Here is a 27867-nt window from a genome sequence, read left to right on the forward strand (position 1 = left end):
AATACAATGCGCCCCTATGAACAGCAAATGTGAATATTATGACCTGTTGTTTAAATCAAATTTAGCCTATGCTTTAAAGGTAGCGTAATCATAGCAGTTTTCATCTGTATGTCCATTAAAAATCTGCATTTAGCTTTAAATGGCATCTTTGATGACAGTATTTTATAAAAATGATCTGCATTCCGATTTCGACAAAAAAAAAAAAAAAAGGCCCAAAATATTTTTTTCCTCTTATTCCATGGATTTTACCCATTTACCTCCACTTGTAACCTGTTTTTCTGCAGCCACTATGCACACGCAGCTGCAAGTGACATAACTGTGATGTCTACTCTAAATTGGTCTATAGTACAAATTGGTTTGGCACAACCCTGTACAAGATCACATCGGCGCAATCTGAGATACTAGTGATGTCCTGCGGCCACATATGTGCTGAAATCATTCAAATCAAGGGCCTCTATACTTCCTACTAATTTCCGTCAGCTGTAACCCTCCAAAATTCCAGTTGTAATCTTCTTTTGTGCTTCAGTGGTTACTGCTCTCTAATTTGATCACTGTGTTTTCCACAAAAGGTTTTTGTTGAAATGCAGTGGTATACCTACAGCTAACATTCGTTCAAGTTTTGAGAGATGAAGATTAACAATACTTCAGAAAAAAAGAGTCAATCATTCATTCATTTTGATCTGCACTGTGTATTGCTGATACTTTAGACTGTTTGGGTTTTTAGAATTTTAGAATCACACAGTAGCCTACATCTGAATAAATAGTCATGCTGAATATGTAAACACTTTCCCTGATGACTTTCTTAAGGCTTTTTTACGACAATCATGAGAACAGCATGTGAGGGATTCACTGTATAATTGCTTTTCCATCACGAAAGGCAAAAATCAGTGCAAAGGACATGGTTAAACATTGAGCACTAACTGGAAAGCCATTGAGGATTATTCATCCCTTATTATTGTATTTAGCCTATTATATAATACTCTAATTAAATTAGGTAAATATAATACCCCCTATAATAATATAAAACTATAAATAACACCAAAAACGAAGTAAAACTGTGTATGTTAAAAACTTTTGTGAGTTTATTGTGGTTGCAATTTGAAGGTGATGTAAATAACACGCAGTGCACTGCGCATAATCAGCCACGCCTCCTTAAAGCTCCTCTGCGACTTTAGCACCAAAGCCAGTCAGTTAGTCACACACAAACGCTCGTAAACACAGATTATATGAATTAAGATTAAAACGATGGCGTCAGAAACATAATACAAATGATGACTTGTCAACACAGTGAGTCTGGGTTTTATTCATTCATAACGGAGAGTTGTCAAGCTGTGCTTTTTCATCGGGTTAGCGTGCTAGCTCTTACAATTGTGGTTTGTTTGACAGAATTTGGCAGAAGGCAAACAATCAGTCGAGTTTCGTTTAGTTTTGATCCGTAATAAATTACCAAGCAAGCGGTAGAGATTTCTTAAGATAGAGGGATGTTATTATGTGGCTAAGTTAATTCAATGCATTCATTCATAATATGCTTTCATATATGTGTCTTCTTTGAAACTCTAGTTTATAAATGTAGCTAACGTAACGTTAGTAAACATTCACAATGGCCTGTCAGGGTCATATAAACCTGAGTTTTACTTCACTTTAATGTCGCTAGCATCAGATATGGCGTATCGTTAGTGCCACTGGAGGTTGTTTGGCTCAAATCTCAGTGTGTTGATAGTTCGAGGCGGTTTGACAGCAGGAAATCCACTATCTGTGTGTCAAAACACTTTATTCTTGCTTGGGCAACAAGCAAGTGAATTTATCGCGTTTGGAGCTCATATTCAGCATGGCTAAGCTTCAGGCGGGCAACGGAGTGCAGTGGAAGGACAGCAAGAGTCAGCGGGGCACGGTGGAGAATTTGGCCGAGTACGAGAGCTCTTCTCTCGGCTCTGACTCCGAGCTCAACGGCGTCGCCAACACGGAGATCCAAACCGACAAATACGGATTCATAGGAGGAGCACAACAAAGCAAAGGAGAAAAGTAAGTGGAAGTTACATTTATGCAGGTCAGGGAAAAACATTAAACCATTGATAACTTTTTATACTATAGAAACAGGTGATCTAGAATATCTGTATTTGTAACTCTTTATAATAAGTTTCATTAACAGATCTTATTGCATTATATAACACTCATTATGAACAACAGTTACAAATGAACGGGAAACTTTTGCATACACATTCAAATGCCCTTGAGCTCCTGATTAAGCATTATGTAATGACTTACTCATCAAAGTTACTGTGACGCATACTAATGCTTTATTTGAGCACTTTCATGAGTGCCTTCATAAAGTGGACTCTGAGTTGTTTTTGAGGACAATCTGTATTCCAAGTCTTCGTCCTCGTCCATGTGAGCGCAGATGAGTTGACAGGTCTGTAACACCACTGAAGTCCCCAGAGGTTGTTCTTGCTGAGTTCTTCTCATCTGACTAGCTTTGAGAAGTGCTTGGTCAGCTCACGTTCCTCCATCCATGTCCGAACGGATGTTGTTATATAATAAAATAACCTGTGTGTGTTTAGTATCATTTGCTTGCCTTTTTCTGGATTTCTGAAAATGCAGTGAAATCTAATTTTAGTAAATCAGTATGATTAAGAGAATTGGATTCCCTTTCTTTTATTTTTTCTGTTTTACTTTTATTTATTTCTTTAATCAGAAAGTGAAATATGTTTCTCTACAAAGATTTCGACTGGAGTATACACAAATGCATTACCAGTTTTTATGGCTCACCAAGGCTGCATTTATTTGATAAAAACTAAAGTAGAAACAGCAATATTGTGAAATATTATTATAATTTAAAGTAATTATTTTCTGTGTTAACATATTTGTATAAAATTAAATCTTCTACTCACGAAACATTTCTTCTTCTTAATATCAATGTTAAAAGTAGTTGTTGTGCTGTCTATTTTTCTGGAAATGGTATTACTATAATTATTTGTTTTCAGGGTTTCGTGTTAAATAGAAAGTTTAAAAGAAAATCATTTATAAAAAGTTAAAGAAATATAAATGTCTTTCCTGTCACTTTTGATCAACCTATTGCATCCTTGCTGAATAAAAATAATAATTTCTTTTAAAAAATAGTGTTACTTTTGAATATATATTGGCGGCACTAAACGTAAACAGTGCCACTGAACTGAACAAACTCATATTTTTTCCGGGTCGGACTGGGAAATACATGTGGAGTACTACAGACTGTTAAAAGTTATAACAAATAAAGAAGAGTGCAAAAAATGTCTGAGGAACAAAAGGCGTTGTGGTTGGCCAAACTGAACCAGGATTTCCAGATAACATTTGTGTTTGTTCTTATCATTTCCAGTCAGATGGAAATGTTCCAGGTAAAATATTAGGCTAATGTCTTGATGCATATGAGCAGTATTAATATTTACCACTTATATTAAAGGGATAGTTCACCCAAAAATGAAAATTTGATGTGTATCTGCGTCAGGCAACGCTCCCAACGCATCTAGTTTGACGCATGTACGTTGAAGCTTGCAACGCTTGCTTTTTGGTAACACGTCAGGCAACGCTCCCAACGCATCTAGTTTGCACACTTCCCCTGAATAAACAATGCTTCTGCGTTGCTTGCGTTTGATGCGTTGACGCTTGAAACGCAGGTAACGCTTGAAAAGTTGACGGATCCAACGCACCGCAGAACCTCTGACGGACTCAACCATAGACTTTACATGTAATCTTTGCCGCAACTGACACTGACGTTTGGGGCAGTGTGAACGCACCATTAGGGTGTCTTCACACATGCACTCATGAACTTTGGTGCGATTGCTCTGTTAGTGCGGTTCATTTGAGTAAGTGTGAACGCTGCCATCCAAACCGAACAAGCAGACCGAGACCACTAAAAAGATGCGTCTTGGTCCGCTTACTAACTAACTCTGGTGCGGTTAGAATGAAATGTGAATGCAACATGGACCAAATACTTCAAAACGAACCAAAAACTGGAAGTAATGACAAGATGCAACGCTATGCGATATGATTTCAGAAAGGGAACAAGCAGGTTATCCTAAACAAAATGAGCAGAGGGCAAACTTGGAGCAACAAGGAGGTAAAGTGCCTTTTATGAACTCTTTGTGGTGAAAATAAAATCATATACAAGCAACGATGAGCGTGCTTAGTCCAGCAGACGGCATTAGGTGTGCTTTAAGTCAAACAGGCCTTTTCCTTTTGTTTGGAGTGTTTGGTGATTTCCGTCACAAAATGTACGTCATGCAACCCGACCAATCAGGTTGTGAATGTATCACTATGCCTTTAGGTTCGGTATGTTTAGGCTCGCTGTTAAAAATGCCAGTGTGAACGCCAAGCGAACCAGGACTAAATGTATCCTTTTTGGTCTGGACCAAATGAACCAAACAAATCGAACTACAAGTGTGAACACCCTTAGTTTCAGAACTGGATATATTGTACAAACTAATGTTCATCTCAAATTAATTTTTTCTCTAGATGATCCTATAAATTGCATGCATCCTCTTCTGCAGCTATTACAAACACTTGTCTGTTTTGTGTTGACTTAGTGTCTCTAATGGCTCGGGACAATGCGGTTCTGTTCAGCCAAACAGCCATACACTGATCAGATTAATCTGCTGTTGAATTAATCACAGAAAGGCGCATCTGTCCTCTACAGTTCACATGAAGAATGTCTCTTATTCCCTGTACAACAGAGTGTTTCTTTCCAGTATCTCATTTAGACTCCTGCAGGAGTTTCCCCTCATACTGTGAACTCCCTTTAGCACTCAGAATTGCTCATTGATTTGTTTTGGCAGAACCACCCTGCAAGTGTTTTTGGTTTTGCAATGAAACCACTTCAGTGACTCATTCAGTTCATTCGATAGATGATAGTGTGGCGGACAGGCATCTAAATAGTTTTAATTGCTGATAAAAGAAAAGGTTTAAATAATCTGTCAAGAGAATTAGCGAACCCACACAGAAACTCAAAAATGTATGCACTTCCGCTGATCCTCGCATTGAATTTTTTTCATTTTTCAAGTGTAATACCTACTTTTTTTTTTTTTTAAAGCTTATTAAAACCAGTTTCTCCGAAATCTGCTGATTCTCCATCTTGGCCTTTCTATAAAAAATAGATGGCATTAATTCTGACTTTGTCTTGGAAAGGAAAAATTCTGTGCATTTTTATTGGAAAATAGCTTTTTTTCTCACACATACCGCTCTCTTCTTCCCATCGAATAACGTATAAAAGAAGTCTTTGAGGACTGTAATTACTGTGGAGTGGACCATCAAGGACAAAAATATCATTCATACTTAATGACATTAAAGTCTGTCGGAGAAAGAGGGCTGTGCTCATGCTGCCGGGACAGTTTGTCTGCACAATTGACAATGACAATTGCACTTCTCTATGGAGAGTCATTGACTTATGACATTTTCACTGTTTGGCTTTTGTTTCCCTCCATTTGTTTACTACTGCCATGGAGATAAAACCAAGTGCCAAGCCTCTGGGGAGCATTTTAGTGTACTAGTTCATGTTTGGAAAGCACAGAACAGAGCTTCATCTGTGTTTGTATCTTCTGTTGTGCTCTGAGAGGAGCTTTTCCATTCAAACTGACTGGAACCTGTGGACATAAGTCATTTTAGTGGATGTTTTTGTGCTCTGAGCATGACTCATCCAATCAGGATATTACAGTCTGGTCTGAACTATCTATATAATATATTAACATTGACACTTTCAGTTCTTATTTTGCCAATCAGAGCCTACTTGTCATTTTAGCCTTATGTAAAAGCAAGCACCAGGAAGGGAATGAACATGGAAAGAGAGCAAAGAGATTTTTTTGGCAGTCATGTGCTTCCTGTTTAACTCCCCTGCTAACTGGCGTAAAGAACTTGTCTATAGGGTGAAAGGAAACACTTTTTGAGTACTTATATGATGCTTGTATGGTCAAAGGACCTCAACTGTTTCCATGAGACAATTCCTCTTGTTCTTCACAATCTCTATTCAGCTCCATTCAACTGTCTCTTGTGTTTTCAGCGAAACATAATTAGCTCAACCCGTGTGCAGGGGAAAGTAAACAGGCAGACGATGGGCCCTGCTTCTGTTCCATAGATCTAAACAACCGCAATCATCTGTAATCTGATCGCTGACGATAATCCAATCTGGACTGCGTAATCTGTGTACACACAGCATGTGTGTGAGTATATGTGCTTTCCATTTCAAGACAGAGCATTTGCGTGCATAAACCATAAGGGTTTACGCAGACTGTCCTGTCGTTGACCTTTTGCCAGGGGATTATTGGAACGCTTGGCAGGGATGGACATCTATAACATGCTTTTCATCCATCATTATCATGTCATGCATTTCCTCCATCATAAGTAAAAAAAAAATGTATTCAAAATCTGTGCCACGTTTATTGTAGGGCTGCAACAATTTATCCCTGCATCAAGATTTGTGGATTGACTCTTTGGAATTGATTCTGAACAGCAGATGGCACTCTAATCTAGTTTTAAACTGCACACTCAAATGCTCACAAAGAAGAGCACTGCAGAGCGCCATTTAATTAATGTAATTGCCCCTCGGCTCAGAATGCTTTAATGACGCAAATTAGCGAAAACGCAGTCCACTGTGAACACCCATGTAATTTGCTTCAACCTTTTCGAACTTTATGAAGTGTAAGGAATTAGAAGCAAGCAGAGTACAGCTGTTTCTAAAGCAGTGCCATTTGCTGTTCAATACTAAGCTCAGAATCGCTTCAAGAGAGAATCACAATGTATTCGGAAAATCTCAGAATCGATTCAGAATAATTTCTCAATTAGTGATGCATCGATTTATTTTTCCAACCCTAATTTTTAAAATGAACAAATTTTTAATTTCTTAGTTTCATATGGTTTTGAAAAACGTTTATCCGATTAAAAAAGGTTTAAACAAAATGTCAATTGGTGTAACCATCAAATAAAAAGTAATAGCGTATTTCCCTTACACATTAAATACAACACATTTTAAGCCTTATTTTCAAAAACTTTAAAAATATATTTCAAGATTAAAAGTAGGCTAGTTATGACAAATATCCTGAATTATTAATTCATAAATATCAAGGTTTTAGGGAGTTGCACCACATGACATTTTGTAACTGAACCTTGCCATAAAAAGACCATAAAAAGTAATAAGCACAATAAGGGTCTGCATGGGTCCTCTTATGATATAATTTTCTCTTATGTTTTTATGCAAATTGGTCACACCGCATGACTTTGTGGCGGGGAATACATTTTTTTTTTTTAAATAACAAACCCATGAACTAACAAAATACTTTTTACATTTATTTTTTAATGAAATACCATATAAAAAAAACATTTTCATGCTATGACTTAAAATTTGCATGCAATGCCTTTTTTCCTGCTTGTTTTGTGATCACAATTTTTGTTATAGCTTTAGAATTTTGCCAAATTCATAACGTAATTCAAACAATAAATACTGTTTTGGTGCTCATAAATGTAGCATGAGTGATCACTTAAGCGCCTCAGTTCAAGCGGTATGTGAACCCATTCCTCTAGTATGAAATAAACATGAATGGACATCAAAAGATATTATAAGATATAGTACAACCTACTTAAATGCCTCATGCAATCACTCATTTAGTGCTTTAAGTGCCACGTAACAATACTTTATGTATACATTACGATACAGTCTAACTGGCTAGAAAAAATAAATATAAAGAGGAGCATTTTACAAAACATATTCATAGTGTTGTTTAAGCTGTAGTCTATAATGATGAGAAAGAATGCAGAGATAAAATTCAACACATCCTATAAAATTTCAAGTTACTGTGGTCCATGATATTGGCAATACTTCGTGACTGTATAAAAGTTGGAATAGACATTTAGTTCCCACTTTAAAGTTCCTAGGACATCTACAAGATTGAAATGCTGATTCTGTAGAAGGAGGGGAGACCTTAAAAGTTCTGTGGGACCTTAAAAATAATTTAATAAGTGATAATTAAGTAAATAAGAAAGCTTATGTCCCATTTGTTAAGGAAAGGCACTGTTAAAATATTCTTCAGTGCTTAATATGTTGTAACTTACCTGACATGAGTCCGTCGACCTCCCACAGACCACTGCAGTTATAAAACACAGAAGCAGGACCAGAGCCATTAGAAGTTCTGTTGCTAATGATTTTATTGAGGTTAAGGTATATAAAAAAAAAGATCCAACCATTTTTTAATCGATTACTGTAAATCTCTATGTACTCTTTTCCCGTTTTTGTTTCTGACATAAATGCACTCAATCACATATTAAGGGTGTGTCTGTCAGCTGGATGTAATAAAAAGCCTTTCAGGGTTGAGGCACTGGGGTTACTTGATCAGACAGAACACTAACTCAGAAGGATTCCCAGAAACAGGCTTTCCCCAGTGATCTCCCCCGCTCTGATTGTCCAGATCGTTCTTATAAACAGCCATCCCACGTTTTTATCACTTTTTATGGTTGTGCAACCTAGTAATACTTTTGAAGGCATTGTTACTAAGTTGCTAAACATGATGGTAGTAGTTGAAAACAGGTTTTCTTCTGCAGTGGGAAGCATCTTGTGTTTTGTATTTTCTTCTGAAAAACCTACTGTGAACACATGATGACGCCTACAGTACTCCGATTCAATTGAGATAATTTGACACCTGTGCCTTTCAAACAGTGCCGTTGGCGTGGACATATCAGGTCAAGAGCTATTAAGCTTTTACATAAAAAGGAATGAGTTTGTAAACATGTAGGGTTTGTAAGTATACAGGGATGAGTTTGTAAATACATAGGGATGAGTTTTAAACATAAAGAGTTTGTAAATATAGAGATAAGTTAATAAATGTATAGATATAAGTTTTTAAACATAGGGATTAATTTGAAAACATAGGCATGAGTTCATACACACACAGGCATGAGGTGGGTAATATACAGGGATGTGTTTGTAAACATAAGGATTAGTGTGAACATAGGAATGAGTTCAAACAGGCATGAGTATGTTAATATATAGGGATTTGTTTGTAATCAATGGAATGAGTTGAAGTGGGTTGTTTCCCAACTTTTAGATAAACTCGTTTGTCCAATTATAAAGTCTGCCAAATGAAAGGTGTAGAAGTCTTAAATGTCTTGTTTTATTATACATTAGCAATGGGTCTGAAAGTGTATAGTTTAGTAAAGACTCAAATAATGTCAAACAACAAGTTGATCAATATAAAGTTACAAGAACACTAACTGCAGAGAGTCGATTTCTTTCAAGAAAGCTTCGTTTAAGGTTTTTAATATTTAAGATCATGTTGGCTGTATCTGTTGTCAAGACTCAGGACTGTTAAATGTTTCATTGCATTTGTATCATTTCTTGCATTGTCTTTTATTGGTGGTTGCAAACATAGGCATGAGTTTGTAAACATAAGCATGAGTACGTAGATATAAAGTCATGAGTTCGTAAACATAGTCATGAGTTTGCAAAACATATAGGCACAAATTCGTTAATATATAGAGATGAGTTCATAAACGTAAGGACAATTTCGTAAACGCATATGGATGAGATTGTAAACACAGGGATGAGTTTGTAAATTTATAGGCATAAGTTTTTCAATATATAGGGATACATTTGTAAACATGGGGGTGTGTTTGTAGACAGGGATGCAAATGTATGGGTATAAATTAAAGTTATGTTAAGTTTGTAATATATAGGGATGAGTTTGTAAATAGGGAAACGTTTGTTAACAGGAATGAGTTTTTAAACATAGGGATGGGTTTGTAAACAAAGGGATGTGTGTGTTAACATGTTAAGATAGCTTTGAAAATGAATAGAAGTGAGTTTGTAAATATATAGGTATAAGTTTTTAGATCTATAGGGATGAGTTTGTAAATATATAGGTATAAATTAAAGATATGTTAAGTTTTTATACATATATGTGACCCTGGACCACAAAACCAGTCATAAGGTTAAATTTTACAAAACTGAGATATATACATCATATGAAAGCTCAATAAATAAGCTTTCTATTGATGTATGGTTTGTTAGGATAGGGCAATATTCGGCCGAGATACATCTATTTGAAAATCTGAAATCTAAGGGTGCAAAAAATCAAAATACTGAGAAAATCACCTTTAAAGTTGTCCAAATTAAGTTCTTAGCAATGCATATTACTAATCAAAAATTACATTTTAATAGGTTTACAGTAGGAATTTTACAAAACATCTTCATGGAACATGATCTTTACTTAATTTCCTAATGATTTTTGACATAAAAGAAAAATCAATAATTTTGACCCATACAATGTATTTTTGGCTATTGCTACAAATATACCCCAGCGACTTAAGACTGGTTTTGTGGTCCAGGGTCACATATAGGGATGAATTTTTATGTATAAACTAAAGTTAAGCTTACTAAGTTTGTAAACATGGGGATGTGTTTGTAAATAAATAGATATGAGTTTGTAAATATTGGGAAATGTTTGTAAACATGTAGGAATGGATTTGTAAATATACGGGGATGAGTTTGTAAATATACAGGGATGAGTTTGTAAATGTATAGGGAAATGTTTGTAAATCTATAGGGAAATGTTTGTTAACATGTAGGAATGCATTTGTAAATATACATGAATGAGTTTGAGTTTGTAAATATACGTAGGAAAGCATTTGTAAATATACAGGGATGAGTATGAGTTTGTAAATATATATATAGGAAAGCATTTGTAAATATACAGGGATGAGTTTGTAAATCGTTGGGGATGAGTTTGTAAATGTATTGGGAAATGTTTGTAAACATGTAGGAATGCATTTGTAAATATACAGGGATGCGTTTATAGAAAGGAGTTTCTAAAAAATAGGAATGAATATATATATTAATTCCTATTTTTTAGAAACTCCTTTCTATTTATAATTATTCAGATTTATATATATATATATATATATATATATATATATATATAATTTACATGTCAAATTTGCACATAACATACATACAAAATTGTCTATTTTGTGTATTGTCTTTGCTGTTTTAAACATTGTGTATTTTTTTTTATATTTGTATATTATTTGTTTTATTATCTCTGTCTTGTCTTTTCACTGTGATTCTGTTGCACTGTGGAGCTTCTGTCACTAAAACAAATTCCTTGTATGTGTAAACATACCTGGCAATAAAGCTCATTCTGATTCTAATTCTAAATTAATGAAGTCTTCTGACCATTTCACTGAGGGGGTGAGTTGTTAGGCCGATTTAAACCACCATTGTCAATTCAGTAACAACCATGCTCTGTTTCTGAATGGTGTTCCAGAAAACACTGAGTATTTATTAAAAGTACAGATGAGCCATTACCGTTACCAGAACAGAACGTCATGAACGTCTGTTCTGTACAAGAACCGGTTCTCGGTTTCCAACCCTATATTAGCTAACGTGTGATTTTGTATGCGTGGGTGTGCTTGCATGCATATTATATCAGATAAATGATCTAATCTCTCTCTGTTCTCACTCAATGCAGTGAAGATGTTCCTCCAGACGTGCTCCGGCAGAGAGAAGCCAAATGGCTGGATATGCTCAACAGTTGGGACAAGTGGATGGCCAAAAAACACAAGAAGGTTGGTCTCTGACAAACAGACCTGTGTTTGTCCACAGTTTTTATTTTTGTTCTTGCATAGCTCAAATTCTTTAGAGAATGCTGCAGCGTTCATAAAACGCTCAACAGCATGATGTTATCTTAGGAATTTGACTGTACATCTCACATCGTGTGCTTCCATAGTCACTAACTGTTTAATAGATTCAGATAAAACTACAACCAAACCCATGAAAATATCCACCCACAGAACTACTTATTGTATTATTTATATTGACCTATGGCTGCTCATGTGCTTTAGATAACAGCCTATATTTGTCATAAATGTTGTCTCTACACTAATGTCCTGTTATCATTTGCTTTTATCATTCTCGTTTATGATTCTCTTGGTTTTGAATTCCTCTCCAATGACTAATCACCCAGACAAAATACAGAGCTAGTCATTTCTCAAGTTAACAGCAGCTGGACGCCACATCAGCAGCTCATGCATAATTACTGTAATTCTGCTCAACACAGTCTGTCACGATTATTTGTGATAACCATAATTATTCCAGTCACATTTTACCATCCGATTAAGCAAAAATAGAAATGAAATACACTTTTATGTCTTTCTTGGGTAGTAGTGAATTATGCAAACACTCTAAATTAACTCTGAATGCCTCTAGAGTGCAAAAAATATAAAATGGGTTTGTGAATGCAAGTGCTTAGTTTTATTTAATGCTTGCATTAAGACAAAGGTAATTGCTTATTCTAATATCCAAGTGTACAAGCTCACAGGTGATCTCATCTCTTTGAAGGTGAAGTTGCGCTGTCAGAAAGGCATCCCTCCATCACTCAGAGGTCGAGCGTGGCTTTATCTCTCTGGTGGGAAAGTGAAGAAAGAACAGAATCTGGGCAAATTTCAGGTTTGTCCACTTGAACTTTTGATAGCACCACGGCTCTGTACCAAAACAGTTTGATTATGCCAAATTTGAAGGCAGCCTGGCTTGTACAATTTTTTTTTAATTGATTAATTTTATTTAGCGAGGATGCATTCAAAAGGGTCCCATGATTTCTGCAATGCAGAAAACATGAACGGAAATAAAAATGGAATTTGCTGTGTAATGTACTAGAATCGGCCAAATTTTGGATGAATAATTCAAAAGTAGGTTTTCAGCCTCTGCCGGCTCAATATATGAGTAGGTGAACACATGAACATGATCTCTAGAACTGCTCTGAGAGTCATTTCATGAGCGTTTTACCATTTCTTTGGAGAAAAAAACTCAAAATTGAGAAAGAGTCTTAAAGATCTCCACAACAACCTGTCAAAATAAATGTTTAGTTGGTTAATGTAATATAGTTCATTTAATAATAGTAGGCCTTCTACTACTACTACTAATAAAATATTATTAAAACATTTTGTTAAGGAATATTTACCAAAATAATTATTTACCAAAAAATGTAAATTCACAACACAGTATTTCTGAGGAAAAAAAAAAAAACACAATTTTTTAATAAAATTATTTAGAGATGCTTTTGATTATTAAAATGTAATTAATAGAAAACACAGAATTTGGTCAAAATAAAACTAAATTTGAGTGGAAAAACATTTTATAAGACCTTAAAATTATTTTTTTGTTAAACATTTAAATACATTTCTGGTAAATTGTCATTATTTCAATTAAGTAGACATGCTTTTTGATTAGTTAAATTTAATTTCACCATTAAAACAGTGTCTAGAAAAATTTAAATGGAAAATGACAAAATGGAATTTGGAAAAAAAAAAAGTTTTTTATAGTGCCCTAATTGAATTCCTCTTTCAAAAAATGCTGCTTTTTTTTTTTTAGACTTTTTGTCATCAGTGAATCCTGAAAAATTGCATCATGGTTTCTGCCAATATATGAAGCAGCACAGCTGTTTTCAACAGTGATAATGATAAATTATTCAAATCAGCATATTAAAATGATTTCTAATGTATCATGTGACACTTAAGACTCTAGTAATGATGCTGAAAATTCAGCTTTATATCACAGAAATAAATGACATTTTAAAACCTATTACAAAAGAAAACTTATTTTAAATTGCAATAATATTTCACAATATTCTTGTTTTCAGTGTACTTTTGATCAAATAAATGCAGCCTTAGTGAGCATTAAAAAAAAACGTATAAAAAAAAAAATTCTTAATGACCCTTAATTTTTGCAGGGATTGAAATCCCATGATGCACTGTAAGGATGGTGGACAAATTTTGTTTTTTATTTTTTTAATTAATATAAATTTAATGTAATATTTAGCATTTTAATGTAACTAAAAACTGACACCCGTTATTTGTGTGATTTATGTATTTTTTGTGTGTTATTCTGTTTTGGGGTTGAAAGACTGTCATATTCAGTAATGTTGTTAATTTAACTGATTTGACAGTCAAATGAGAACAAAATTTGAAGTGAACTGAGCTGAATAATGTGACTAACTTCACAATATTGACACTGTTATTGAACTGACTAGAATCAATAATGAACTGAGTGTTGTTGCCTTCTGTAGAGCTGCTTTACAGCTGAAATTTAATTTCTTTTTATAAATCATTAAATCTTTTATTATAATGTTTTATTCATCTCAAGCTGCTTTGCAGTTATATAAATACCTGACTCTATATTTTTACGTGGCAGGAGTTGGACGGTCAGCCTGGAGATCCTAAATGGCTGGATGTGATCGACAAAGACCTCCACAGACAGTTTCCATTCCATGAGATGTTTGTAGCTCGAGGAGGCCACGGGTAAGTCTGCCCTCATTTCACCTGCAGGCCTCTTCATTTGAACCCCATTACTTGTGTTACATCATTCAGTCGTGTTTGTGTGTGCGTTGTGCAGACAGCAGGATCTGTTCCGGGTGCTGAAGGCGTACACGCTGTACAGACCAGAGGAGGGTTACTGTCAGGCTCAAGCTCCTATAGCCGCAGTGCTGCTCATGCACATGCCTGCTGAGGTCAGACTGAAGTGCATTATTGTGCTCCTATCCAGCAGATGGTCCTCATAGTAGTTTTGAATGCATCTCATAAATTATTTATTGATTTATACAGTTATGTATTAGAATAAAGCACTTTACTTGAAATGTTATATGTAATGCATTATAAATATGTATGATATTATAAATAGCCAAAAATACATTGTATGGGTCAAAATTATTGATTTTCCTTTTACGCCAAAAAACATTAGGATATTAAGATCATGTTCCATGAAGATATTTTGTAAATTTCCTACTGTAAATTTATCAAAACCTAATTTTTGAGTAGTAATATGCATTGCTAAGAATTTTGTTTGGTCAACTTTAAAGGCGATTTTCTCAGTTTTAGGCCCTAATTACAAAAAATGCTAGACTTTTTCTGTTTTTATCACTGATAATACTAAGAAATTGTTTGAATCAATCATTTAGAATGATTTCTAACATATCAAGTGACACTCAAGACTAGTATTCAGCTTTGCATCGCAGAAATAAGTTACATTTTAAAATGTATTACAGTAGTAAACAGTTGTTTTAAATTGTAATAATATTTTACAAAATTATTGTTTTCAATGTACGTTTCATTAAATAAATGCAGTCTTAGTGAGCATAAAAACTTTTCATAAACCTTATTTTTTTACCTTTCTTAATGACTCTTAACTTTAAGTAGGTAAGTTTTATAGTGTATTTTTGAATGGTTACAATTATAAATGAGATCATACAATGCATTACAAGGGATAATTAAAGGGATAGTTCACCAAAAAATGAAATTACCTCATGATTTACTCACCTTCAAGCCATCCTAGGTGTATATTACGTTTTTCTTGCATACGAATGCAGTCAGAGCTGTGTTAAAAAATGTCCTGGCTCTTCCAAGATTTATAATGGCAGTGAATGGGTGTTAAGATTCTGAAGTCCGATAAAGTGCATCCATCCATCATAAGAAGTGCTCCACATGACTCCAGGGGGTTAATAAAATCAATAGTGAATCAATGCATTTGTGTAAGAAAAATATCCATATTCAAAACTTTAAACAATAATCTCTAGCTCTAATCTCAACAGTCATTCACTGCCATTATAAAGCTCGGAAGAGCCAGGATGTTTTTTTTTTATATGATTCAAATTGTATTCTTCTGAAAGAAGATGTACGCCTAGGTCGGCTTGAAGGTGAGTAAATCATGGGGTAATTTTCATTTTTGGGTTTCAATGGTTTTAATTATGTGAGTACAAAAGCAAGTTAAACTCCAAACCCTGTTCTGGTCTTTTATTCTTTTATGGTCATGCTCTTGCAGGATGCATTCTGGGGTCTGGTCCAGATCTGTGAGAAGTATCTGCCCGGATACTACAGCGCAGGCCTGGTAAGAGCAGACAATACACAGTCCTCAACTATTCAGCACTCGTCTGCATCTTGTCAACCCTTAGATTCACACGAGAGCAATGAATCACCTCGACACAACACTTGATCAATCGCAGACGAGATGCTGATGCTCTCATGTTATGCTTGTGGGATGTCTAAGGTGTTTATAATCACATTCACACACTCACCCTGTTCTGCCGAGGAAAACATGCTGATGTAGAAAGCTGTTCAGGGATCACAGTTCAAGGGTTGCTCCTCTTGCACGCTTCACAGCCTGTCTAACCCAGCAGAACTGATTAACCAGGCTTGTGTAGTTAAAAGTCTCAACAGCTTTGTTTGTGATTTTTTTGGCTTCTTTTTTTACACAGTAGTTATGGATGCATTATAATATATCAGTATTAGCTAAAAGCTAATAGTTCACCCAAAAATGAAAATGCTGTCATTCATTACTCACCCTCATGTCATTCCAAACCTGTAACACCTTTGTACATTTGTGTTCTGAAGATGAACAAACATGAGGGTAAGTAATTAATGACAGAATACAAATTTTTGGGTGAACTATCCCTTTAAAGGAGGAGTTCACTTCCAGAACAAAGAGGAAGAAGGGTCTTGTCTAGCGAAAAATTTTACAATTTGTATACTTTCCAGCCTCAAATGCTTGTCGTGTCTAGCTCTGCATGTACTCTGGTGTATTCTGGTTCATGACAGTTAGGATGTGTCAGAAAACTCCCATTTCATTTTCTTCTCTAACTTCAAAATCGTCCTACATCGCTGTTTTAGCGCTGTTTCGCTATTTTGAAGTTGGAGGAGAAAATGAGATGGGAGTTTTTTGACATACCCTGTCTTGACCCAAAATGCAGTGTTTGAGGTAAAAAGTATATAAATTGTAATAAATAGTTTTTAAAAATGAACTGATAGTGTTTCTAGATAAGACTATTTTAATGTTGGAGAAGAAAATGAAATTGAGTTTTTTGACAGACCCTAACTGTCTTGAACTGGAACACAGTTCACGCAGAGCTAGACAAGATAAGCATTTGAGGTTAAAAAGTATATTAACTGTAATTTTTTTTAGAAAATAAACAATTGTTTCACTATATAAGACCCTTCTTCCTCGGCTGGGATGGTTTAGAACCCTTTGAAGCTGCATTTAAACTGCATTTTGGAAGTTCAAACTCATGGGCACCAAAGAAGTTCACTATATGGAGAGAAATCCTGAAATGTTTTCCTCAAAAAACTATTTCTATATGACTGAAGAAAGAAAGACATAAAAATTATCTGTAAAGTTTTGTTCTGAAAGTGAACTTCACTTTTAAAGTGATAGTTCACCTAAAAAAAACTTTTTTATCTGCTTACCCCAGGGCATCCAAGATGTAGGTGACTTTGTTTCTTCAGTAGAACACAAACAAAGATTTTTAACTCAAACCGTTGCAGTCTGTCAGCCATATAATGGCAGAGTCAAAAAAAACATATACAGATAAAAACAAATTAAACCCTGCGGCTTGTGACGATGCAGTGAGCTCTTAAGGCACGAAACAATCAGTCTGTGCAAGAAACTGAACAGTATTTATATAATTTTTTTTATTTTTTACCTCTGATCCACCGCAACGCCCAACTGTCCTGAGCATGTTCACAACAGCCGGCTTGTGACGAAGAGCAAACAATCATAACTTCAGTCCATCAGGCTCAAAAGTTGGGAGTCGGTGAAAAGTCAACATCTCTGGATGAGTTTGCACAAGCAAACATAATCTTTTACTTTTTAATCGGTTGCAACAATCAGGATAAGCACAAGTAATTGTAATTGCGTTGCTCGCCGGCTGTTGTGAACACGCTCAGGGCAGTTGGACGTTGCGGTGGATCAGAGGTAAAAAATGATATAAATACTGTTCGGTTTCTTGCACAGACCGATTGTTTATAGTATTAAGACCTTAATGTGTCGCCATGAGCAGCTGGGTTTAATTTGGTTTTGTCTGTGTATCTTTTATTGACTCTCAAAGCCGTGGGTCCCATTGACTGCCATTATATGACTAAAAACCTTTGTTTGTGTTCTACTGAAGAAACAAAGTCACCTATATCTTGGATACCCTGAGGGTAAGCCGATAAACATGAAATTTTCATCTCTTTAGAGAACATACATTTTGAGAAATATTTTTGCTGGGCTGTTCCATTACCAGGAATCTAATGCAATCCCAGTTTTATGTAAGGTCTTTTGTTCTGACCTTCAGGAGCGAATAGGCAAATGCCCCAGAGGGGGCGTCAGATAAGGAGTGAATTAGATCAAACCAAAAACAGGATCTTGCTCTCTCTCTCTATCGCTCGATCTCACTCTTTTCAGCCTGGGGGGCTTTCCTCTTACCATTTCAGTTTTAAGCGTGTGAATCGTTGCCGTCAGAAAATTTGTTTAATACATCAATGCAAACGCAAGAGTGTCTGAACTTATTTCATTCACCACAGACAATTTACATATTGTGAATCTCTTTAAAGGATGTTATAGGGAAATGTATCCACTGCTGTACATCACAGATTCCATTGTCACCTTTCTGTTTCCTTCTCATTACTCTCTTCACAGGAGGCTATCCAGTTAGACGGCGAGATTCTGTTCGCTCTGCTCAAGCGTGCGTCTCCGGTGGCCCACCGGCATCTGAAGAAATACAAGATTGACCCTATTCTCTACATGACTGAGTGGTTTATGTGTGCCTTTTCCAGGACGCTACCCTGGTCGTCTGTCCTGCGTGTGTGGGACATGTTCTTCTGTGAGGGTGAGACTCGCTTTAAAGGCCTGTTAGATAGCGTGTGCACTTTGTCCTTTCTTGATACCGCACCCCTTCACAGATGACAAAACTGTTTACAGCTCACTAAATTCACACCTTGTTACTTGTGACATTTGCTTGCAGACTGCAACAACTTTATGCCAAAGCGGAAGTGTAAATGTTTAACATGCTTTTTTTGGACATTAAGATGTTGTAGTAAAGATCAGTTTTCTCCAGATATATTTATCTCTTTTTTTTTTTTTTTTTTTTTTTTTTTTGGCTTTGCTTTCCTTTTGTATTGTCACACATGTTGCTAATAGCCATATGCTGAATAATTTATGGTAAATTAAGGAAATAAAAAAAACTAAGTATGAACTTAAGGAAAAATACTAGTACTTTTTTTTTTTGCTTTGTTTTAATGTCACATAGAAATTAAAAATGAGTCATATTTTTTTTATTTCGGCTTTTTTTTTTACCCCCTTTTTAAAATTAAAATTAAGATGCATATGATATGTTTTGCAGTATTGCCAGTTATTATAAAACTTACTTGTGTGTGTGTGTGTATATATATATATATGTATATATATGTATGTGATAAAGACATTTATATTGTCTCCAAAGATTTCTATTTCAGATAAATGCTGTTCTCCTGAACTCTATTTATTAAAGGAAATCTATTCATTAAAGGAACCTGAAAAAAAATCTGAATATTAATAAATGACATTATAAATTATATTAAAATAGAAAGCAGTCATTTTAAATAGTACAGATATTTCACAATTTTCCTGTTTTTGCTGTACTTTGCATCAAATAAATGCGGGCTTGGTGAGCAGAAGAGACTTAAAAAAACATTAAAAAAATCATACTGTTCAAAAACTTTTGACTGGTAGGGTAGTGCAAACGTTTCTAACTTAAATGCACTGTTACTTTGTCTGTGCTTTGCAGGAGTGAAGATCATTTTCCGTGTGGGTCTGGTGCTGCTGAAGTGCATGCTGGGATCTCAGGAAAAACTGAAGGCATGTCAGGGCCAGTATGAGACCATGGAGCTTCTCAGATCTATTAAGCCACAGTACATGCAAGAGGCTTTCCTAGTAGAAGAGGTATCATGCACGCATACATACAAACTTCAGTTTCAATGTTAAACATTTTAACAAGCATTAAAAATGCAAAATATCCATATTAATTTCCTGAGACATGCTACACGCTGAATAACAATGTAGCACTACTACCACAAGAATTGTTTGTTTCACATACTTATTAAAGAAGTTGTTCACTTCTAGAACAAAAATTTACAGATAATGTACTCACCCCTTTGTCATCCAAGATGTTCATGTCTTTCTTTCTTCAGTCGTAAAGAAATTGCTTTTTGAGGGAAAACATTTCAGGATTTCTCTCCATATAATGAACTTCTATGGTGCCCGCGAGTTTGAACTTCCAAAATGCAGTTTAAACAGAGCTTTAAAGGGCTCTAAACGATCCCAGATGAGGAAGAAGGGTCTTACCTAGCGAAATGATTGGCTATTTTCTAAAAAAAAAAAACTACAATTTATATACTTTATAACCTCAAATGCTCACCTTGTCTAGCTCTGCGTGAACTCTGTGTATTCCAGTTCAATACAGTTAGTTTTTTAGAAAATGACTGATCATTTCACTATATAAGACCGTTCTTCCTCGGCTGGGATCATTTAGAGCCCTTTGAAACTGCATTTTGGGAAGTTCAAACTCGGGGGCACCACTATATGGAAAGAAATCCTGAAATGTTTTCCTCAAAAAAAAAAAAAAAAAAATCTTATCGACTGAAGAAAGAAAGTCATGAACATCCTGGATGAAAACGGGGGTGAGTAAATTATCTGTAAATGTTTGTCCTGGAAGTGAACTTCTCCTTTAATGGAAATTGTATGTAGTCAGCAGCAGCCATAGCCTGTGTCTCCCTCTGCTGGTTACTTTTGGCACATGCACTCCTTAATCTCAAATTAATTCAACATACATACTTTGTACAGGTTTATTATTGTTACTCACCTTTAAAAAACATACATCCCCTCCATTTCAGGTCATTGAGTTGGCCGTGTCTGAGCGAGACATAGAGAAGGAGCATCTCTCTCAGCTCCGCCGCTGGAAGGAGACCCACGGAGAACTGCACTGTAAATCCCCTCCCAGAATGCACGGCGCCAAAGCCATCATGGCCGCTGAGCCGCCCAGTCGTCAGGACCTCAAACAAAACCCAACAATCATCGTCGAAGTACCGCAAACCACAGAGAGCAAGAAAACAACGAAAAAGACCAAACCGGAAAAGAAAAAAGACACTTCGCCACCTCTCAATCCGTACCCGTTATCCAACAACCCGCCATTACCGAGCGACAACCTCTCGCCCAGCGAATCGCAGCACCTGCAGAAAGACACGCCTCTGCAGGGCTCCAATCAGAGTCTCAGTAGCGCCGAACACGACACATACCTGTAAAGCGCTGGATGAGGAGCGCCAGTGCTGACCTCTGAATGTTTACCACGCAGAAAGATCTGCCCTCTCTCAGGATTTGGCATCAAAGGGGAGATCACATGTCACGGCTGGACCAAAACATACTTATAGGAGTCACAATCACATGAAACTACATCATGAGGAGTTCAACTGTGTTTACATGATTATATGCATGTGTATGTGCATGTTTGGAAATGAAATGAAGGACCAATAGATAAAACCAACTCTCAGATCTCCGATTGAAGCGTTTATGAGCTGCTCTGGAAGCAGATGTTCTCATGCTGTTTAAACTAGTTCTGATTTCTGTTAGCGGGTCCAGAAGGCAGACAAATGCCGAGCCGAGCAGTTGGGTTAAATGTTTAACTCAGCCTTCTTAGGAGATTAATTTAAAGCAACTATTGCTTAAAATGACTATATTTCTTGCTTAAAACGAACCCAAAATAGGTAGGAAAATTAACATTTTATAGTAGTACACTACCAGTCAAAAGTTTTTGAATAGTAAGATATTTAATGTTTTTTTTAAAAAGTCTCTTTTGCTCACCAAGCCTGCATTTATTTAATCTAAAATACAACAAAAGCAGTACATTTTTTTTTTACTATTTAAAAATAACTTTGAATATATTTTAAAATGCAATTTTTTCCTGTGATCAAAGAATTTTTTTAGTCTTTAGTGTCACATAATCCTTCAGAAAACATTCTAATATGCTGATTTGCTATTTAAGAATTATTTATTATTATCAATATTTAAAACAGGTGGAGTACATTTTTTTCTGGATTCTTTGATGAATAGAAAGAGCCAAAGATCAGCATTTATCTGAAGCTTTTGTAACATTATACATTGACTATACTGAGTCAGTATTATTTTTATTTTATTTATTTATGTTTTTAGGGAAATTATAGAACTTAATAATAGAAATTAACACTTTTATTTAGCAAGAATGCTTTAAATTGACCAAAAGTGATGATGAAGACATTTATAATGTTACAAATGCTTTTTATTTCAGATAAATGCTGTTCTTCTGAACTTTTTATTCATCAAAGAAACCTGAAAAAATTCTACTTAGTTGTTTTAAAAATAATAATGTTTTTTTGAGCAGCAGATTAGAATATTAGAAGGATTTCTGAAGGATCGTGTGACTGGAGTAATGATGGTTAAAAAGCTGCTTTGAAATTACAGGAATAAATTATATTTTAAAATATTTAAATAGAAAACAGGTATTTTGAATAGTAAAAAATATTCCAAAGTTTACTATTTATAATGTACTTTGGACAAGATAAATGCAGGTTTGGTGACCAGAAGAGATTTTTAAAAACATAAATTTTACTGGTTAACTTTTGACTCATAGTGTATGCTCAATAAATTTGAATAAATATTAAACGATAAACATTTTTTAAATTGCTCAATAATAAATGTCCATGTTTTGATTATTGCTGATGCCTGTAGGATTTGGGGTTCATTTCAAGCCAGCATTTTTAAACAGTAGTTGAGTTAAATAAAACTACCCAGAAGTTTGGGTTAAGCATTTAACCCAACTGTTGGGGTTGTCCATATTTCACCCAGCGCTGGGTTGTCATTAACCCAGTATTTTTTAAAAATGTGGGATGCAAGTACATTTCCTACATCTTCCTCAGGAGACTACATTTGTCTGTTTTTGTACTTGGAAAATAATTACGGAAAAAAGTATTTAGGCCTAAATTGAAGATTTATGCTTTTGAAATGCATAATTCCATCTATTTGGATTGCACGGTTTTTAAAACTAACCAACTAATCAACTTAATTTTGTGCAAATTTGTTAGTCTTGCATAAATGAAACTTTTTAGATTACTGTAATGGTATGTATGTATTATCAATCAAATTTCTTTCAATCTCATACATTTTAATTGATTTTTAACAAATAATTCTTGTTCCACAGCTCGGCAAATTTGATCCATTTTCATACTTTTTAACTGAAACAATTTGATTGTTTTCACAAAAGAGATTTATGCTGATTTCAAGCAATTTGAATAAATGCACTTTGAATATGATCATTTAAAAAAATCAAATAGATGCATATAGTTATATTAAAATATGATTTTTAAGTGCATATATGTGATTTGTACATCACATTAAGTTAGTTTATGTTAAAACCATGTAAACCAAATGGATGGAAGTTTTAAGTGCATTTCAAATACATACACTACCAGTCAAAAGTTTTTGAACCATTGGAGATATATATATATATATATATATATATATATATATTTTAAGAACTCTCCTCTGCTCACCAGGTCTGCATTTATTTGATCCAAAATACAGCAAAAACAGTACAATTCTAAAATATTTTTACTATTTAAAATAACGGTTTTCTATTTCAATATATTTCAAAATATAATATATTCCTGTGATCAAAGCTGAATTTTCAGCATGATTATTCCAGTCTTCAGTGTCACATGATCCTTCAGAAATCATTCTAAAATGTTAATTTGCTCCTTAAAAACATTTATGTTGAAACAGATGAATATATATTTTTTAATGAATAAAACATTCAGAAGAACAGCATTTAAAAAAAAATAAATAAAAAAAAAAATATATATATATATATACCAACTCCAAGCTTTTGAATGGTATAGCGTATAATGTTACAAAAGCTTTTTTATTTCAGATAAAGGCTGATATTTAAATTGCAAAAATATGAAAAAATATATATTACTGCTTTTGCTGTACTTTGGACCAAATAAATGCTGGCTTGTTGAGCAGAAGAGACTTCTTTGAAAACATTACAAATCTTACTGTTCAAAAACTTTTAACTGGTATTTTTTTTTTTTTTTTTTTGTGAAACCAAAAAAAAAAGCAGCAATTTTAAAGAATCACTGCACAAAGACTTCTCGATCTCCAAAAAGCTATTTAAGTATTTGTATCATATCATGTGCTCATATAGACTGATTTTAAGATGTTTCCTTAAGTTTTATAAATATTTAGAACAATGAGAGGTAAGTAAATAATAAAGGACTGAACAGTTCCTTTGGCTACTTGTTATTACCAAGATGATTTGACATCTGACTGGCAGCAAATATTTTTGAGATGAATGCAGTTCTGGTCTTGACCACTAAGGGGCTTTATTGAGCTATTTGTAAATCTGAAATTCAATTGCATTTCACCTTCTTGAGCACTAGAGGGCGCCAAGATGAATCCAAGATCTGCATTATATCATGAGATCAAACATTTCTGTTCTGTCAGATCTTCATTTCAAGCTCTAACATCATTAAGAACATTAAATCTGTTTATCTTGGTGCCAAAATAAACGTATACAGTATCTAATCTAACTCTTTGGCTAAACTGATTTTAATTTCCTGCAAAAGTCAGTCAGAATCAATCCACTTCAATGAACTTTTGGGAGAAAAAAAGCCAACTAAAAGAGGTCTTTGCTCCTCTGTTGTAACAGGTTCTCTGTCCATTTCTCATCATTTCTGTTGTCCTTGCGTGTACATGAGCTGTGTATATTTTGACTGTCAAATTCTTGACCAAGAGATTGTTTTGCACATTTCCGTCTTGATTTACTAAAACTGAAGGGATGCTGTATAGGGCACAATTCTCTGAACCTTTTGTAGGGTGCAGAAAAAATATATTTTTAAATATCTATGGATTTATTTTCTCTGATGTAAATAGCATAGCCAAAACAATTGCTACTACACTACGAGACTTTTTATGTCTCTTCTTGCTATTTCTTCTTGTAAGTATGACAGATATGTATATTCATGAGCATTTATGGCCAGATTTGATATGCACATATTTTTTTCTTTGGGAGGATTTCAACTTGTATCACATTATTTCATTGAACTGACACAGTTTGCTGAATATTTTATTATGAGGATCCACAAATGGACACTTAGCATGCATGCTTGATCTCTATTTGATTGCTGAATTTTATGCTCTGATGGTGTTATATTTATCAAGCTTCGTAGAATTAGGTTCAGTTCTCTTGTGGGATTAAATGCTTTGAGATTGAGAAGGAATATTTGTATAGATTTAGCAATGAAGCCATATTCCATTTTCAATGTGAGAAGTAAAAATTCTTATGGTTTCATTGATGGAGTGGTTCAAAAAGTTGCAATGCAATTAGAGAGAATTCAAGATTTGAATTCATTTGAATGCAGGCTGTGTGCCAAAACGAGACACTTTGATAAAAGTTACTTTAGATTTTATTTCCCTGCAGTTTTTCTTATTCACACTCAATTTGTTACATTCTCCTGTATGCAACTCAAAATATCAGCAAAAACCACTGATTTAAAAAAAAACGTTTTTAATGAAAAAATAAATTTGATACTCGACGATTCTGCTGTTTCTGAATGATTCTTTGCGGCTGGCATTACAGAGTCAGGCAGGGTGCGGAGGGAAGGCTGAGATGGAATAAGGGATGAGGAGAGGTGAAAGAGTCTACTGTGGCCGTGTGGACGGGACACCTGTTGTTCTCGCTTCTTCAGCTCTGAGCGCTCTGAGATTTGCATGTCAAAGGTGCTGGCGTGCTCCTCTCTCCTCATCTCCTCGTCGCTCCCCAGCATTTCCCAGAACCCCTCCTGACAGCGGATGTACCACAGTCATACAAATGCATTAGTCAAACCTTAAATGAAGCCAATAATTAGGCTCTAAAACATATTTTTCTAATTTTCTAAAAATGATGTATGACTCTATAGCTTGAATGCTCAAGGCTTCTGTTATCCATTTCCAGTTATTTCAGCTGTACAAATCTGGTATTCATTTCCATATTCATTTATTATTGTTATATAAACAGAGATTGGTAGCCAAACACTGAATTAAATTCAGACTAGAGAAGGTCTAGTAAAAATTAATTTTATTACATGAACTAAACAGTGTGCAAAAAGTGCACGATGTAAGTTAATTAAAAACTAGACCAACAGTTTTAAAAAAATAATACTGTTTTTGTGTCACAGAATGGTTTTAATAGTTTTTTTAGGTGAGTATGTGCACTCTAAAACGTTTTTACCAGTTTCAACTTAAAAACTTAAGTTTAGCAGCTGCCTTAAAGTTAAATCAACGTAAGTCATTTCAACTCACAAGTTAAATCAACTCATTTCATTTTATTTGAGTTAAAATGAATTGTAGTTTTAAGCTGATTTAACTTAATTTAAGGCTGAACTTTTTAAGCTGAATCTGGTGAAAAGTTTTTACAGTGTACTTGTGTAGACTTCACATATGCAGTTTGCTAATAAAGATAACATCTATTTGATCATTCGCTTCAATGTTTTCGGAGATGTAAGCTCCAGGGCCTCAGTGGTCGTTGAGTGCTCATGAACCCACGAGAGAAGCCTTACCTTGGCCAGATCTTCTGGAATTTGCAGCTGGCTCTGATGACTCTATAGTGGTTAAACATGAATTATAATTAGTTTTGGATAAATCTAACAGGCAGTCCTTGGTCATATCAATTTATTATTTGTTCCAGAGTGAATAGTTTTGGCTGAGGGCAAAATCTCATCAGGTTATATTTGTATTAAATGCTGTATATCAGAGCGCTGCCTTTGTACTTTTGACTGAATTGCCTAGTAACCTAGTAAGAACCACAAAACCAGTCATAAGGGTAATTTTTTTCGAAATGGAGATTTATACACCATCTGAAAGCTAAATAAACAAGCTATCTTGCTATGGCTTCTTGTAAATATGGCAGATATGTTTATTCATGAGCATTTATGGCCAGATTTGCTATGTATGCACTCATTGACCGAGCTGTGTACATTTTTTTCTTTGGGTGGATTTGAACTCGTATTACATTATTTCATCGAATGGACACTGTTTGTTGAATATTTCACTATGAGGAACGACAAAGGGCAAAATCTCATCACGTTATATATGAATTAAATGTTGTTTATCAGAGCGCTGCCTATGTATTTTTGACTGAATTGTCTAGTAACTTTTATGATGGTTTTTGTTGATAAAATATTTGACCGTGGACCACAAAAACAATCATAAGGGTCAATTGGTCAATTTGCAGATTTATACACCAGCTGAAAGTAAATAAGCTTTCCATCGATGTATGGTTTGTTAGGATGGGACAATATTTGGCCGAGATACAACTATTTGAAAATCTGGGTGCAGATAAATCAAAATATTGAGAAAATTGCCTTTAAATTCGTCCAAATGAAGTTCTTAGCAATGCATATTACTAATCAAAAATTTAGTTGTGATATATTTACAGAAGGAAATTCTCAAAATATATTAATGGAACATAACCTTTATTTGATCATTTTGACCCATACAATGTATTTTTGGCTATTGCTACAAATATACAAGTGCTACTTAAGACTGTTTTTGTGGTCCAGGGTCACATATTATTATTCTATAAATAATATTTTACATAAATAATAGTAGTATTTAGTATTGGAAAACAGTGTGTACTGTATGTGTGTTCGTGATGGTGATTTTAGTTACATTGCTCTGCCATTAGATGGTGACAAGAGGCTGTTTTCATGGTGACAAGAGTCAGCAGCAAATCATTTTATACTGAAAGAGACTGAAATGCTGTTGAACAACTTTCAACAACAGTTTGACACAGCTTACAAATACACAGAGAAGCAAAATCACTATTAACAGATGAAAGGATAGCAGGACGAAGATATCGCTCTCCTCGGCAGACATTCAAACTAATGTTTTATTGTGAATATGAGATTGATCTGAAGAATGAATGCTGTATCAGATGCAGGTATCAGCATCACACTTGCTCAGTTCATCTTTCTCTTATAATAATTTACATAATACAGTGAGCTTTTAAT

The 27867-nt window shown here is 34.7% G+C and overlaps 1 protein-coding gene across 1 annotated transcript; it reads left to right on the plus strand.

Annotated features, from left to right (window-relative positions):
* Positions 1–1202: 1202 nt before the first annotated feature.
* tbc1d10ab (TBC1 domain family, member 10Ab) lies at positions 1203–25287 on the plus strand. The gene is made up of 9 exons (XM_073829794.1): positions 1203–2022; positions 11481–11577; positions 12350–12457; positions 14198–14304; positions 14399–14513; positions 15821–15886; positions 18452–18641; positions 19578–19732; positions 20683–25287. The coding sequence occupies exons 1-9, from the start codon at positions 1829–1831 to the stop codon at positions 21088–21090; spliced, it is 1440 nt and encodes a 479-aa protein (XP_073685895.1). The 5' UTR covers positions 1203–1828; the 3' UTR covers positions 21091–25287.
* The last annotated feature ends 2580 nt before the right edge of the window (positions 25288–27867 follow it).

The sequence above is a fragment of the Garra rufa genome, chromosome 23, assembly GCF_049309525.1.
Source record: "Garra rufa chromosome 23, GarRuf1.0, whole genome shotgun sequence".
NCBI lineage: Eukaryota > Metazoa > Chordata > Actinopteri > Cypriniformes > Cyprinidae > Garra > Garra rufa.